We start from the raw sequence: 14,475 nt of genomic DNA, 5'->3' as shown, positions 1-14,475 counted from the left end.
ATTACGGTGAATGTTAATATGAATATCAAAGAATCTGTCTGCTGTGTCTAAATCACATTTAATTCCTTGTTGGATAAAACCAAAGATACTATTTTCGCTGACGTATTGGAGTGACTTGATGCCATATAAAATGATGGCATCGACTTTAAATAGTTATACCTAAAGAATATCGGAACTGCTACGTATTTGGATTAGCTGCGTTAGGCTGTACAGGCCGCTATAGCAGGTGAGTAACGTAGTTAAACATACAAACAGTTTTATCATTAGCAGAATGTTGCGTGTGATTTCATAACTGATCAGGAGTGCCTATCCTATCCTAAAGCCTTTTTCTTATTTATTTAAAGAAAATATTAAACTCCACGCTACCGTGGCCGAATGAAGACAAGTCTCGATCTTCAAGACAGATTTGTGCATTTTACTAAATAACTTATACAGAATTATTGGGAACAATGTGAAGACTATCAAAAGAGAAGGAGCGTTGTTGTAGGAAGGAGAAATGCTCAGACCAGATTCAAAACAGAATTTGTTTCAAGTATTGACACAATGTTAACTTAATACTGATATGATATGTTTTTGAGTCTAGGTAGGTAGGTTGAGCGAAGTGAAACAATAATCGCATGACCACAGGCAACACGTGGCATGATGGTTATCCGTGGGCGTGTTGACATTGCATCGAAGGTCTGTTTATAGCGACGGTTCATAATCGATATGCTGTGCGGTGATACAATGGAGATGACCAACGCAAAATAATATTTAAGAATCTCAAAATTGGGAACATAGTAGCCTATGTTTATCATCAAAATATTCCGCCTAGTGCTACAATAGGCAACTGATATACAGATTTTATGACTTCGAGAACTACTGTTCTCGACATATTACTACCAAGTATGGGTTCCAAAAGTAAGTGTAGCTAGTAAACTGCTGGTTTATAATCCATCATTACTTGTGGTAATACTAAAGCAGACTGTGAAGAAATTCGCTGCTTTTGCAGAATGAACTAAAATCTTCTTGACGATGTTATGCCACGCCATTTTGTTATCTGATACGTTACAGAACTGTGATAGATTTTGACGATCCCGTGCGTCTAAGGTGTATTTACTATTACGAATCACCTTGTAGAACCCACTTTTAACCCACGTATATCTAATCTCGTTTTTGTTGGCAAAATACGACTATGTTTAGCTAAAAGCTATTTCTTAAGCTGGATACGTGTATGTACCTTGCACTTCATCAAAACGATCATTAACACTGTCTAAAAGAATGCACCTGGACTATCGTGAACGCCATGAGCTCGACACTTTATATGGTTATTGACTGTGAAAGAGAAATAAGTATAAACTATGGTGACCACATGGTGACCATGTAACTAGATGAAGATACTTATGCCGCTAGCAGATGTTTACCACTTTGTCACGTAACTCTGTTGATGCGACAATAATCAGTCGGATAGTAATATTGTCTTTGTGAATAGTGCATCCTCATGAGAATCAAACAGAAACGAAACCATGGCCAATACTAACCGCTTCAGCTTAAGCTAACAAGTCTAATTTCGGAAGACTTTTTTGGCGGTTGACAAAAGCCCTGTTTTGTAATTATAGTCTTAATGAGGGACATTTTTCCACTAAATTAAGCACACAGGCTTTCTTTCAACTCTGAGAGCGGATATTCTGGCGCTAAGAACGAAATGGAAACGCCCAATTGCTCTCGACCTCGACTGAATCTACATTTGAACATTTTCCAAGAAGACTGCTTGGGAAAAATATATAACGCTGCGACTGCAATATTACGAGGTGATCGTGTGCATTGTTGAATTGCAAAGCTTGTGCATGCTGTTTGCATTTAAGCATTTCGTGCTTTTCTCGAGAATTCACATGGACAAACAAAACTTTATGAAGTATGACCCTACGATACAGCGACCTAATGTTCAAAATTTGTGGATCTGAAAACAGTCTTTGATCGCAATTGTTTTCTTTATTTTATGACCGCGACTCATGGCCTAGCGGTTAGCGTCACTGCCTCTAGACTTCAGGGTACCGGGTTCGATTCTCGGCCGGGTTGGAGATTTTCTTCGCTCGGGGCCTGGATGTTTGTGTTGTCCTTATCATTTTATCTCATCTGTCTTCTTCACAAAGACGTACAAGTCAGCGAAGTGGCGTCAAGCAGAAGGATATCCGCCAGACATACGAGCAGCCCCTGACGGGGTAGGGTCTCCCTGACAATGATGCCATATGATCATTTCATGACTGCTTTCGGTCTATGAAATCATCAGATGCATCGCAGGCTAACACTAAAAATATGTTGAAGCTCTTGATTGGTGACACCAGGAATGAAGCCGGCCGAGTCAGTGACTGGCAAACTGCCAGCTACGAGGAAATGTTGAGCTGGTCGAGGTGAACACGGAAGTGATTGCAATCAGCGGGACCGGCTGAGTGTCCAGTTTGCAGATGAAGCACAATGACGTAATGTGAACAGACAAGTGTCATCATACTGGTGACAGAGCAGACTGTTACAAGAAATCCCAGTTATAACGCAACAGTAACTTTTCTGACACTGATACGACAGAAAAGAGTGTATGAAAGACTAAGTTACGGAAGTCTGAAGGGCAGACTTGCGAGAAAACGCTTGTATATGACGTCAGTGTTACCCCCAGCATAGTAGAGTGTATAAAAGATCAAGCGTAAATACTACACCTTTCCTAATCTCAATCTTGCAACTGTCCTGTGATATAGGGGAGGCTATATCAGTCGACCCTCTGCGTGCCTAATCGTCTATAATCATTTACGCAGTTGCCCTTTTCGCTGGAAAGACTCTGCCACTGTAACCTAACTGTAAGTTGCAGCGCCAACTTCCGAGTCGGAACTGATGTGGTGCAGAGACCATCATCCTCCTGTTGGCCTACTGAAGGCCTGCCCAGCAGGTCCAAGAAGCGGTTAGCCTTCCGCCGTCGTGAGGGGAGCCACTGATGCTGTTTGTCCCGTTCCTGCAGGCGGCGCTGATGCTGCCAGCCTGTGTCTCCTATCTGGAGGCCACGGTCGAACTCTACATAGACCTAGTACTACGGGCTTGGCTGGAGGGTGAGCCTCCTGGGTAGACGTATTCAACGAGAGCACTTAAGAGATCAGCCCGCACAGGGTGCTGTGTGCTGCCGTCCATCGAGAGTCATGCCAGATGCGATGCCTGGGAGTCAGTAAACCACCCATGATGTAATGGTTGCGGCACTACTGCCGAGTGACACGACTCCGCTACTGCTGACTGGGTCCGCACACTGCTGGCCCGAGAGAGCTACCGGCGCCTGGAGAAGACATTCCTGTATTTCTGATCAATAAATCTCTCGTTGTGAATAACGTTTTCTTGACGCTGTCGAGCGTGGACAGATCCTCCTCATCACACCCTGCTTGGCACAATCGTCACAACCGTAGGGGTGTTACACTGGGACCACTATACTAGTTCCGGAAGGCAGACGCATCTGACGATGTTCAAACTATGTTCAAATCCCCTCCCACCCATACAGATTTATCTCTTCCATGATTCCCCCAAATCGCTTAAGGCGAATACTGCGGTGGTTTCTCAAAAAAGGCACTACCAATTTCCTTCCTCAGTGCTTTAATAATGACCAAAACGTCAAATGAAGTTCAGATTCTACTCTCTCCTTTTTAGTGTGTCTACTCCGTTACTGATATATTGGATAGCTTGGTCATAAAATACCAGGCTATGGATCCAAAGGTCTTGGGTTCAGTCCTCCGACATTTCCACGATTATACCCGTCGCTACATATTTCACCTGTGGTAATATTTACCAGTATGAAAGATACCCAATTTTTTCCACAGCTGTTTGGGGTTCAGGTTAAACTGTTGCCGCGCGGGATTAGCCGAGCGGTCTGAGGCGCTGCAGTCATGGTCTGTGCGGCTAGTACCGGCGGAGGTTCGAGTACTCCCTCGGGCATGGGTGTGTGTGTTTGCCCTTAGGATAATTTAGGTTAAGTTGTGGGTAAGCTTAGGGACAGATGACCTTAGCAGTTAAGTCCCATAAGATTTTACACACATTTGAACATTTGAACTTTGTTAAACTGTTGGTCCCTCTTTGACTGACTGGAGAAGGGTCACCTAGATCTGTATCTACATTGATACTCCACAAGTCAATGTATAGTGCGTGGCAGAGAGTACGTTGTATCACTACTGGTCATTTCGGTTCCTGTTACACTCGCAAATAGAGCGAGTGGTAGTAAACGACTGCCTATATACCTCCGTACGAACCCTAATTTTTCTTATTTGTAGTCCTTACGCGAAACCTTACGTTGGCGGCAGTAGGATCGTTCTGCAGTCCGATTCAAATTCCTTTTCTCTAAATACCGTTGCTCTAAAAGAAAGTCGCCTTCCCTCCTGGGATTTCCATTTCAGTTCCTGAGGCATCTCCGCAATATTCACGTATTTATCGAGTCTGCCTGTAACAAATGCAGCAGCCCGCCTCTGAACTTCTCCACTGTCTTCCTTTAATCCGAACTGGCGGTGAACTCAAGCACTCCAGCAGTACTCAAGAGTGGGTCGCAGTAGTATTCTACATGTAGTCTCCTTTACAGATGAACCACACGTTCCTAAAACTTTGCCAATAACCCAAAGTAACCAATTCACCTTTCCCACTACAGTCCTTACATGCTCTTTCCATTTCGCATCACTTTAAACGTTACGTCTACACATTTAAGCAACGTGACTGTGTCAGCCTGGACACCGTTGATGCTGTATTCGAATGTTACCGGGTTGTTTATTCTACTTGTCTGCATTAACTTAGATTCTTTTGCAGCTGTAGCTACCAGCTAGTCATCACACCAACCAGAAATTTTGTTAAGGTCATCTTGTATCCTCCCACAGTCACTCAACGACTACATTTTCCGTACACCACAGCATCATCAGCAAACAAGTGCAGACGGCTGCTCACCTCTTCTGTCAGATCATTTATACAGGTAGAGAATACTTCCCTGGGGCACTCCTGACGATCTCCTCGTCCCTGACAAATATTGGCTGTCGAGGACAACATACTGAGTCCTATTACTTAAGAAATCTTCAAGCCATTCGTATATTTGGGAACCTACACTACTGGCCATTGAAATCGCTACACCACGAAGATGACGTGCTACAGACGCGAAATTTAGATGGCAGAAAGAAGATGCTGAAATATGCTAATGATTAGCTTTTCAGAGCATTCACACAAGGTGGGCGCCGGTGGCGACACGTACAACGTGCTGACATGAGGAAAGTTTCCAAACTTTTTCTCATACACAAACAGCAGTTGACCGGCGTTGCCTAGTGAAACGTTGTTGTGATGCCTCATGTAAGAAGGAAAAATGCGTACCATCACGTTTCCGACTTTGATAAAGGTCGGATTTTAGCCTACCGCGATTGCGGTTTATCGTAACGCGGCATTGCTGCTTGCGTTGGTCGAGATCCAATGACTGTTAGCAGGATATGGAATCGGTGGGCACAGGAGGGTAATACGGAACGCCGTGCTGGATCCCAATGGCCTCGTACCACTAGCAGTCGAGATGACAGGCATCTTATCCGCATGGCTGTACCGGATCGTGCAGCCACGTCTCGATCCCTGAGTCAGCAGATGGGGACGTTTGCAAGACAACAACCATCTGCACGAACAGTTCGATGACGTTTGCAGCAGCCTTTGACTATCAGCTCGGAGACCACGGTTGCGGTACCCCTGACGCTGCATCACAGACAGGAGCACCTGCGATGGTGTACTCAGCGGCGAACCTGGGTGCACGAATGGCAAAACGTCATGTTTTCAGATGAATCCAGGTTCTGTTTACAGCATCATGATGGTCGCGTCCGTGTTTGGTGACATCACGGTGAACGCACATTGGAAGCGTGTATTCGTCATCGCCATACTGGCGTATCACCCGGCGTGATGGTATGGGGCGCCATTGGTTATACGTCTCGGTCACGTCTTGTTCTCATTGACGGCACTTTGAACAGTGGACGTTACATTTCAGATATGTTACGGCCCGTGGCTCTATCCTTCATTCGATCCCTGCGAAACCCTACATTTCAGCAGGATAATGCACGACCGCATGTTGTAGGCCCTGTACGGCCCTTTTTGGATACAGAAAATGTTCGACTGCTGCCCTGCCGAGCAAATTCTCCAGATCTCTCACCAACTGAAAACGTCTGGTCAATGGTGGGCGAGCAACTGGTTCGTTACAATACGCCAGTTACTACTCTTGATGAACTGTAGAATCGTGTTGAAGCTGCATGGGCAGCTGTACCTGTACACGCCAACCAGTCTCTGTTTGACTCAATGCCCAGACGTATCAAGGCCTTTATTACGGCCAGAGGTGGTTGTTCTGGGTATTGACCTCTCAGGATCTATGCACCCAAATTGGGTGAAAATGTAATCACATGTCAGTTCTAGTATAATATATTCGTCCGATGAATACCCGTTTATCATCTGCTTTTTTTTTTTTTTTTTTTTTTTTGGTGTAGCAATTTTAATGGCCAGTAGTGTATTTTGTATGCCCATATCGTCGTTAACAGTCTGATCAAAGTTCGAAAGAAGCAAAGTCGTATATCCTCCGATAATACCGTACTTAGTACAGAAATGTTCTGTTCAAGAAAAGTCCATGGTGGGTGCAGACTTTCAGGACTTAATTGACATACCTTCATGACGGCAGCGGTGTGTCTGTCGTCGTTGGGTTTACCACACGGTGGGACTCACCTGCCTCCCTTGCTGGCGAGACTAAGAGAGCAGCTAGAGACATGTTGGGTTGGTACTCACATCGCTGAGCGCCTGGCTGGGTCGCAGCACCAGGTTGCGGGGCAGCGACTCCTGCGCGCGGTTGGGGCAGCCCGGCTCCGTGGCGACGTCGGGCACGATGTACACCACGTGCTTCTCGAACTCATCCTCTCGAAGGGTGCTCGGGTCAAAAGCGGGGTCGGCGCCAACGACGGCCGACACGGGGACGCTACTGCCGCCCCCGCCGCCTCCGCCTCCGGCGCCGGCGCCACTCCCGCCCCCGCCTCCGCCACCGTCGCGCTCCTCCTGTACCACAAACAAGATGCCTGTCAGAGGTGGGGGACAACTTTTGTTTGCTTCTCGCTGCTGATGGTGGTGATGGCGATGTGGAGGTTTCCGGCAAGGGCCCTCGAGGTACTGGGACCTGCTTACACCTACACTGCCGGAAAAAAAGGTATCTAGAATCCCTGTGTATTGCGGAATTGACCACTAGACATCACTAGAGGCGTACCTGCCAGTATAAAAGAAGGCAGCGAGTGTTTTTGTGCGTAGATAATCAGTAACAGCAATATGAATCGAAGCTTCCAACCTGGCCTAGCCATTGGATGTCAACTGAATATCAGACTCGTCAGGAACATTTCAACCAGTCTAAAGCTGCCCGAGTCGACGGTTGTTGAGTGTGATTGTGGCAAAGAAAAGCGAGGTAACGGCCACAGTTAAGTCAAATACAGGTAGAAGCAGGTACTTCAGGACAGGGAGCGTCGAGCTTTGCGGAAGGTGGGTCTAAAAAAATTGCATGAAATCAGCGACAAGAACCAGTCGTGAGTTCCAAAGTGCTAGTAGCAGTCTAGCTAGTACAATGGCTCTGCGCAGGGAGTTGAAAGTAATGGGGTATAATGGAGCAGCAGCTCGTCATAAGCCACTCATTTCTGTAAATCGTTCAAATGGCTCTGAGCACTATGGGACTTAACTTCTGCGGTCATCAATCCCCTAGAACTTAGAACTACTTAAACCTAACTAACGTAAGGACATCACACACATCCATGCCCGAGGCAGGATTCGAACCTGCGACCGTAGCGGTCGCGCGGTTCCAGACTGTGGCGCCTAGAACCTCTAGGCCAACCCCGGCCGGCCCACGAAGCCATGAACCCAAGTTGTCAACAAGGCATTGTGCAAACTATTGGAGGCTACTAAATGGTGTGAGCTGTATTTATATGGAATATACTGCGTCCTCTGGTGCACGTGAACCTATCATTAATTGAAAATGGTTGTGTTCGCCTGCTTGGAGAACAGCTGTTCACGCACTTCATGTTGCCGAAAACTATGTCATGTCACCGACCACAATTGTTCGTGACTGATTTGAAGAACATTCCGGAAAATTCCAGCTAATGATTTGGCCACTCAGACCGTCCGACAGGAATCCCATCGGACATTTATGGAACATGATGATGAGGTCTGTCTGTTCGTGCACAAGATCCTACACCGGCAACAGTTTCGCAATTATGAACGGCTATGGAGGCAGCATGGCTCAATATTCCTGCAAGGGACTTCTAGACAACTTGTTGACTCCATGCTACGTCGAGATGCTGTACTACCCGGGATGAAATGAGGTGCTTCACGATATCGCACAACTTTTTTCATTCGAGTGTATTTTCTTCAGTATTGTAACATAGGTTTAATAAATGTCTTGTTTATCGAAGACCGTCAGTACGTTTTTTGTTGATACTGAGTAAAAGCTATTTTAGAATCTCCGAATCCCTTTCAGAGTAGTCAGTCATTAACCTTGCTTCATTCTTTAATTTTGTCCAGAGAGATCCACTGAGCTCTAAGCTCTGAGATACAAGAGTTTCCAAAGCTAGTTTATCCTTCTGCTTGTCTAAAATTAAATGCCTGTGGGACAAAGACAGCCTACGACCTGGAATGTATTTGGCACACATCTACACGAGTGTTTATGCCACGATATATAAAGGTCGAAATCTGTCAGAACCGGCGTAATGAAATCCAAATTTTTTGAAAGCTTTTTTCGCTGAAGTATATTACGTTTATGGACGCCAGCACAAAGAAACTGATTGAACGGTAAGGAGACGATCTCTCTCTTACTCTCCTCCTCCTCCTCCTCCCCCCCCTTCCCCCATCTCTCTACGTCTTCTCAGAATCGACTAAAATCACTTCTCACGCAGTCCAGGCGGATAACTAGTTTGTTTATACAAATTATACATGTGTCAGATGCTGAGCATCAGTATTCGCAACCATTACTAAAGCATCAATCAGACGTGAGACTGGATCACTCCTGTTGACATTAGTTACGGAAACCAAAGTGAATAAATGACTTTTTTTTCGTGAGAGGTTGTTGTTATTTTGTCTTTATTACTCAGCTTGTTTTCTTACTGTCAAGTTGCTGTTATACAATCCAAGAAAGCGCTCTCGAAAGTCAATGGCCTGCAGTATTGCACTTTTCCTAACTCCTATGGTTCTCTTTCGTAAGTCAGTGTCTGCCGTATGCGTCTCTGCGTAATCTGGAAGTCGACATAATGTTGAGACCTTTATAGTTCTGAATTTCTCTTCACTTTTCACCTACGTGTATCCACACAAACACAAATAAATGTCTGATAATGGGAAATGGGGTAACTCAGAGGTCATGAAATTAGCAACAAAGAGTGTTAGAGCTAAGAGATATGAAAAATGTAGTTACTGGATGTGGAATGAGAGTCAGTGAGAGTCCACACATGGTGGATACAAGAATGAATTACATACGCAAAAGAACAGAGCACAGGATTTTTAATTAGGTTACAATACATATTGTTGCTAACAATGATTCTTTTTTTGCTTTTGATTTACTGTGTAATTTAAATTAGTCAACAGATCATAAAAAATGCAAATATTCTGCTGGTAAGAAACGAATATATCTTTTGAAATATAACCATATCTTCTGGAATATGACTCAACGTCTTCCTCGATAGTCTTCATTCGTCTTTTAGCTATCAGCATACCCATTTTTTTACTTCCCACCTCGGTATCTGTGTTATTCATTGTGAATGGTGCATCTTTTTAGCCGAGCGATCGAAACCACTCACGGCAAGTGGGCCCCATCCTAGCCATACGGAGAGTGCATAGGCGGTTATTGCACTATTCAGCACTGCGAAGCCTCATCTTCTTACCAAAGCCAGGGAGGAAATGATAAAACGCTGTGTCGCTCGTTATACGGAGAGATCTGAAATAAATTGGAAAAGTGTACACGTGCACATTGAGCGGGGTTCGAACTAGTATCCATTCTGTTAATAGCGGCTATCTTAACAGTCCTGCCTTATTTTTTAATGCAAACTACAAATTTCTGTTACGCATTACAGTAACTAAAATACTCTAACCACAAACAAGTTCACATAAGATCTAATGAGAAAGTGAGGAAGACGGTCTAACATTTTTCCTTCTACTACAGGCTCAGTTGCTAGCGTAGCTAAGCATAAAACGGCACCACCAAAAAATCGGGAAACGCAATATACTCGTATGTAAGTACCTTAGCGAAATCGTCGAAAGAAGGACTTCGTATTTCAGCAAACAAAAGACATTTACAAAAGCAAAGAAAACATTCTTTAGAAATTTAGTATCACAGTAGAGCTATTCAGCTCAATTTTAATAATTATTTGCAGACTTAGCAACGATAAAAGAAAAACAAACAACAAGGGAGAAAAAATTTTAGTTAAGAGGTAAGGAACAAGCATTCCAACACCTCGGAATAATTAGATGTAATTAAGATAAAATTATTAGTATTTTACGTAAACTTCCAACGAATGAATCTTGGCAAACTCACAAAAAACATTAAGGAATACTTTCAAGATTTAAACCTATAATATTTAGGAACGGACACGAAAATCTTAATGAAATTGGTATAAATAAGCAATGAGTGAATTATACTGCATAACAAAATATGAACATGGTATTAGAAAGTGAAACAGCCCCCGAGATTAAAAAAAAAGTCAGGGAATGCAATTAAGAAAAGTAATAGCAACTAAGGGAAATGAAAGAAGTAAACAAGTGAAGGAGAAATGGGATATCATAAAGTTGACTTATCGTCTTACTTGTTACACTTAGTCGTTAGCCGGTCCGAAGCGAAAAAGTAAGTGACTCAGTAACTACTTTACGATCAAATTGAGAGTTCCCAGTCCTGTTTCGAGTGCTCTACGTTTTTGTTATACCTCGGTGCGTCCGAAAGTGCCAGAAGCGTCCATGCAGTTGTGTCCAATACTGGAATAAAGATTTTCCCCGTTCGGTGGTACTGCTTTGCGTGTTTAGCGGAGGATATCGACTTGTAAAAAACCTAGCATGACGGTACCTGCACTGTTAGTGTTGTCCACTCGTGCCCACAAGCAAACAGTTTCGGCGAGCGATCTCTTGTAAAACAACTATTGTAACCGAACCAGAATAAATGATTAAGGGCTGCAGAGTAAATTTTAGGAGAGCTTTTATCCATGGCGGTGTCGTGCGCTTAACAATATCCTCCGCGCAGCGCAGGCGTTGGCACGCGAGGAAGGTGGCAAAACACGTTTATTCCAGCGACGGATAAGCCAGCCATTGTGTGATTTCGCATCAGTTCAAAAACGCCAAACATAACGCGCATCAAGAAGGATTTCCAGATCGCATAAAAACGACTATGTGAGGACAATACATAGCTATACACAGTGTAGAATTTTGAAGCTCGGCGCACTGTTCCATTGGTGTGCTCTAGCTGCGAAGTCTTATCTGCTCTAATACAAAATGTCTGTGCCAGCTGGCAACGTATGGGTTTCATTTCTGGCATTCATCAGTGCGATTCAGATGAGTCAACTTGTTGAAAACTATCGAGCATTAACGGGAAGAAACGTTATTGACTGAGAGACACGTAGAGGTTAAACCGTTTATGATCTGTACCGCTGTCAAAATTGTCTGTGAAGTTCCGAACTTTTAACAACAAAAGATGTACCTGAAGAGACGTTGATCTTTCAAATGTTTTATTTGAGTATTGTTAAACGACTGTTCACAAGTGTAAGAGCTCCTGGAAGTTAAAGCGTCAAAAATTCGCCTTAACATAGACAATACTGTATAAAAATGCTTGTCTGTATGGACATAATCATAGCTCATTCTCACCGTGCGCAGTATGGCTGAAGGATTATCTTCATTTAGTTGTACTCCATATTAGCCTCCCCGCCCCCCTAACAGAGATCATCAGTGTAAGAACAATAATATAGTGGCATTCGACCAGAAATAGCTGGTTCGATTTGTAGTGATGGGAGCCGCTTATATCACCAGTTTACCTACGGCGAGTGGAGGAAGTGTTCTGGCGTAAAAGGTTTAGCCGGAAAGCAGTGCGTTACATTTTTTTAAAAAAAATTATTGCTCATGTTTCTTCGAAGTAGCTTGCACATCATCCACTGAATCGAGATGCTTTCATCCGAGATCCCTGTTCAGCCGAAGAAACAAAAATGAAGTCCGTCGTTTTGCAGTTTCCACGATACACGAAACTCCTTTCGAACGCGGCCGACTCTGAAGTACTGCCTTGTAAAACTGAGATTTTTCCGGCATCAATCCAAAACTTGTTCGACGGTCTGAATTCAGTAACTGGCGACAAGAGGCACATGGTCGTCCGTTCGAGATGTTTACGGGACGTCCCTCTCGGGCCTCGGGGGTGATCTCCACCCCGACCTTCTCCAAACATCTTGTGCCACCTGTTTGGCTGCGACCGGAAAGGCAATCATCCCCGAAGGCTTCCTTAAACATTCTTTGAGTTTCCAGAGGCGTCTTGTTGGACTTCACTGAAAAATTTATCGCATAGCGTTGCTCTAAAGATTTCTCCATAGTGAGTTCGACGCGACGTAGAGGTTCCCGATAGAAGCCGTCTTAACGCACCAAGAACACGGAGGCATATGGGCGACCTACCACTGGAAAGCTAAGGGTCCCCCTCCACCCACGTCAATCGGTCCGACAACTGTGTCACAGAAAATTGCGACGAATTACTTTTCGGACACGCCCTGTACATTGCGCGATCGTCAGACTGAGTGGCAGTAGTCTTAATTAAGTACGAAACCATTCTGCACTATTTTTTAGGTGTGTAACTCGTTCCAAAAGGGGACATACGTAATATGGGTCTGGAGTTCCATTCCGCTCCTCAGCGGAATGTGCGCTTTTTTCCAACTTCTACACAGGATAAAAAAAAAAAATTGTTCAAATGGCTCTGAGCACCATGCGACTTAACTTCTGAGGTCATCAGTCGCCTAGAACTTAGAATTAACCTAACTAAACTAAGGACATCACACAGATCCATGCCCGAGGCAGGATTCGAACCTACGACCGTAGCGGACGCTCGGTTCCAGACTGTAGCACCCAGAACCGCACGGCCACCCCGGCCGGCACACAGGATAAAATTGTGTGCGCGACCTAGGCACGCAACTGGAACTTTGTTTTCAGTGCACAATGCTCTTACCGACAGTATTTTTAAATACAAAATTTTTGTCTCGCAGATTATGATATTTCACAACACGTTCGCATCGCAGTAACAGAAACAAAACTCGATTTATAAAACTTCGGGTGGGAAATTATGGTTTCGTAGCTTGTTTATCTTTCTTTTAGCAAACACAGTACATAACGAATGTGTAAAACATTTATTAGCCAGCATATCTGATACAATCCATCAGATAAATTGTAATTTAATAGTGCAATACAACATGGTTAGTGTATAACACGAGCGATGGGCGCTCGATATGACATTTTTCATGTAATGTCGTGACCAAAAATTCTGTCAGTCTTGAGGGTATCTGTGTTTCTAGTATCTGGTTTCCTACATACAAGCATGCCTTATGGACGCTACTCAGTTTTTTCCTGACGTTGGTCCAAATATTAGCAGAACGAAGTTTGCACTTTTCTAAACCTTAAATATGTTCATTCGAAAAATTACGCAACTCTGGAAAAATGGAGATGAAATCATTTGAAACGAAAGGAGGGGAGGAAGGAAGACTGAATTTTAACGTCCCGTCGACTGCACGGTCTTTATAGGCGGAGCACAACCTCGGATTATGAAAGGATGGGAAAGAAAATCAGTTGCCAAGGGCGGGTTAGGGAAACCACGAAAATCTATATCTGGATGGCCGCACCGGTATTTGAACTGTCGTCCTCCCGAATGTGAGCCCAATGTGCTAACAACTGCATCACCTAGCTCGCTCATTGCTTCAGCCCTGTCCTTTCGGCGGAACGGCCGGACGGAGTGGCCGAGCGGTTCTAGGCGCTTTAGTCTGGAACCGCGTGACCACTACGGTCGCAGGTTCGAATCCTGCCTTGGGCATGGATGTGTTCAAATGGTTCAAATGGCTCTAAGCACTATGGGACTTAACATCTGAGGTCATCAGTCCCCTAGACTTAGAACTACATAAACCTGACTAACCTAAGAACATCACACACATCCATGCCCGAGGCAGGATTCGAACCTGCGACCATAGCAGCAGCGCGGTTCCAGACTGAAGCGCCTAGAACCGCTCGGCCACTCCGGGCCGGCCATGGATGTGTGTGATGTCCTTAGGTTAGTTATGTTTAACTAGTTCTAAGTTCTAAGGGACTGATGACCTCAGATGTTAAGTCCCATAGTGCTCAGAGCCATTTGAACCATTTTTTTTCGGAGGAACCATCCCAGCATTCCCCTGAGGCAAATTAGGGAAAACACGGAAAATTTAAATCAGGATGGCTGGACAAGGATCTGAACCGTCGCCCTTCCGAATG

The 14,475-nt window shown here is 44.4% G+C and overlaps 1 protein-coding gene across 1 annotated transcript in view; it reads right to left on the bottom strand.

Moving 5' to 3' along the window:
- Positions 1-14,475, bottom strand: part of LOC126419655 (PR domain zinc finger protein 1-like) — an 88,663-nt gene that overhangs the window by 57,561 nt on the left and 16,627 nt on the right. Inside the window, exon 3 of the mRNA XM_050086844.1 lies at positions 6,778-6,989. Coding sequence (XP_049942801.1) covers positions 6,778-6,989 — 212 coding nt within the window. The remainder of the gene's footprint in view (positions 1-6,777; positions 6,990-14,475) is intronic.

This window comes from Schistocerca serialis, chromosome 9 (genome assembly GCF_023864345.2).
Source record: "Schistocerca serialis cubense isolate TAMUIC-IGC-003099 chromosome 9, iqSchSeri2.2, whole genome shotgun sequence".
NCBI classification, from domain to species: domain Eukaryota; kingdom Metazoa; phylum Arthropoda; class Insecta; order Orthoptera; family Acrididae; genus Schistocerca; species Schistocerca serialis.
Note: the sequence above shows the minus strand (reverse complement) of the source record. Positions and strands in the feature narration are given on the sequence as shown.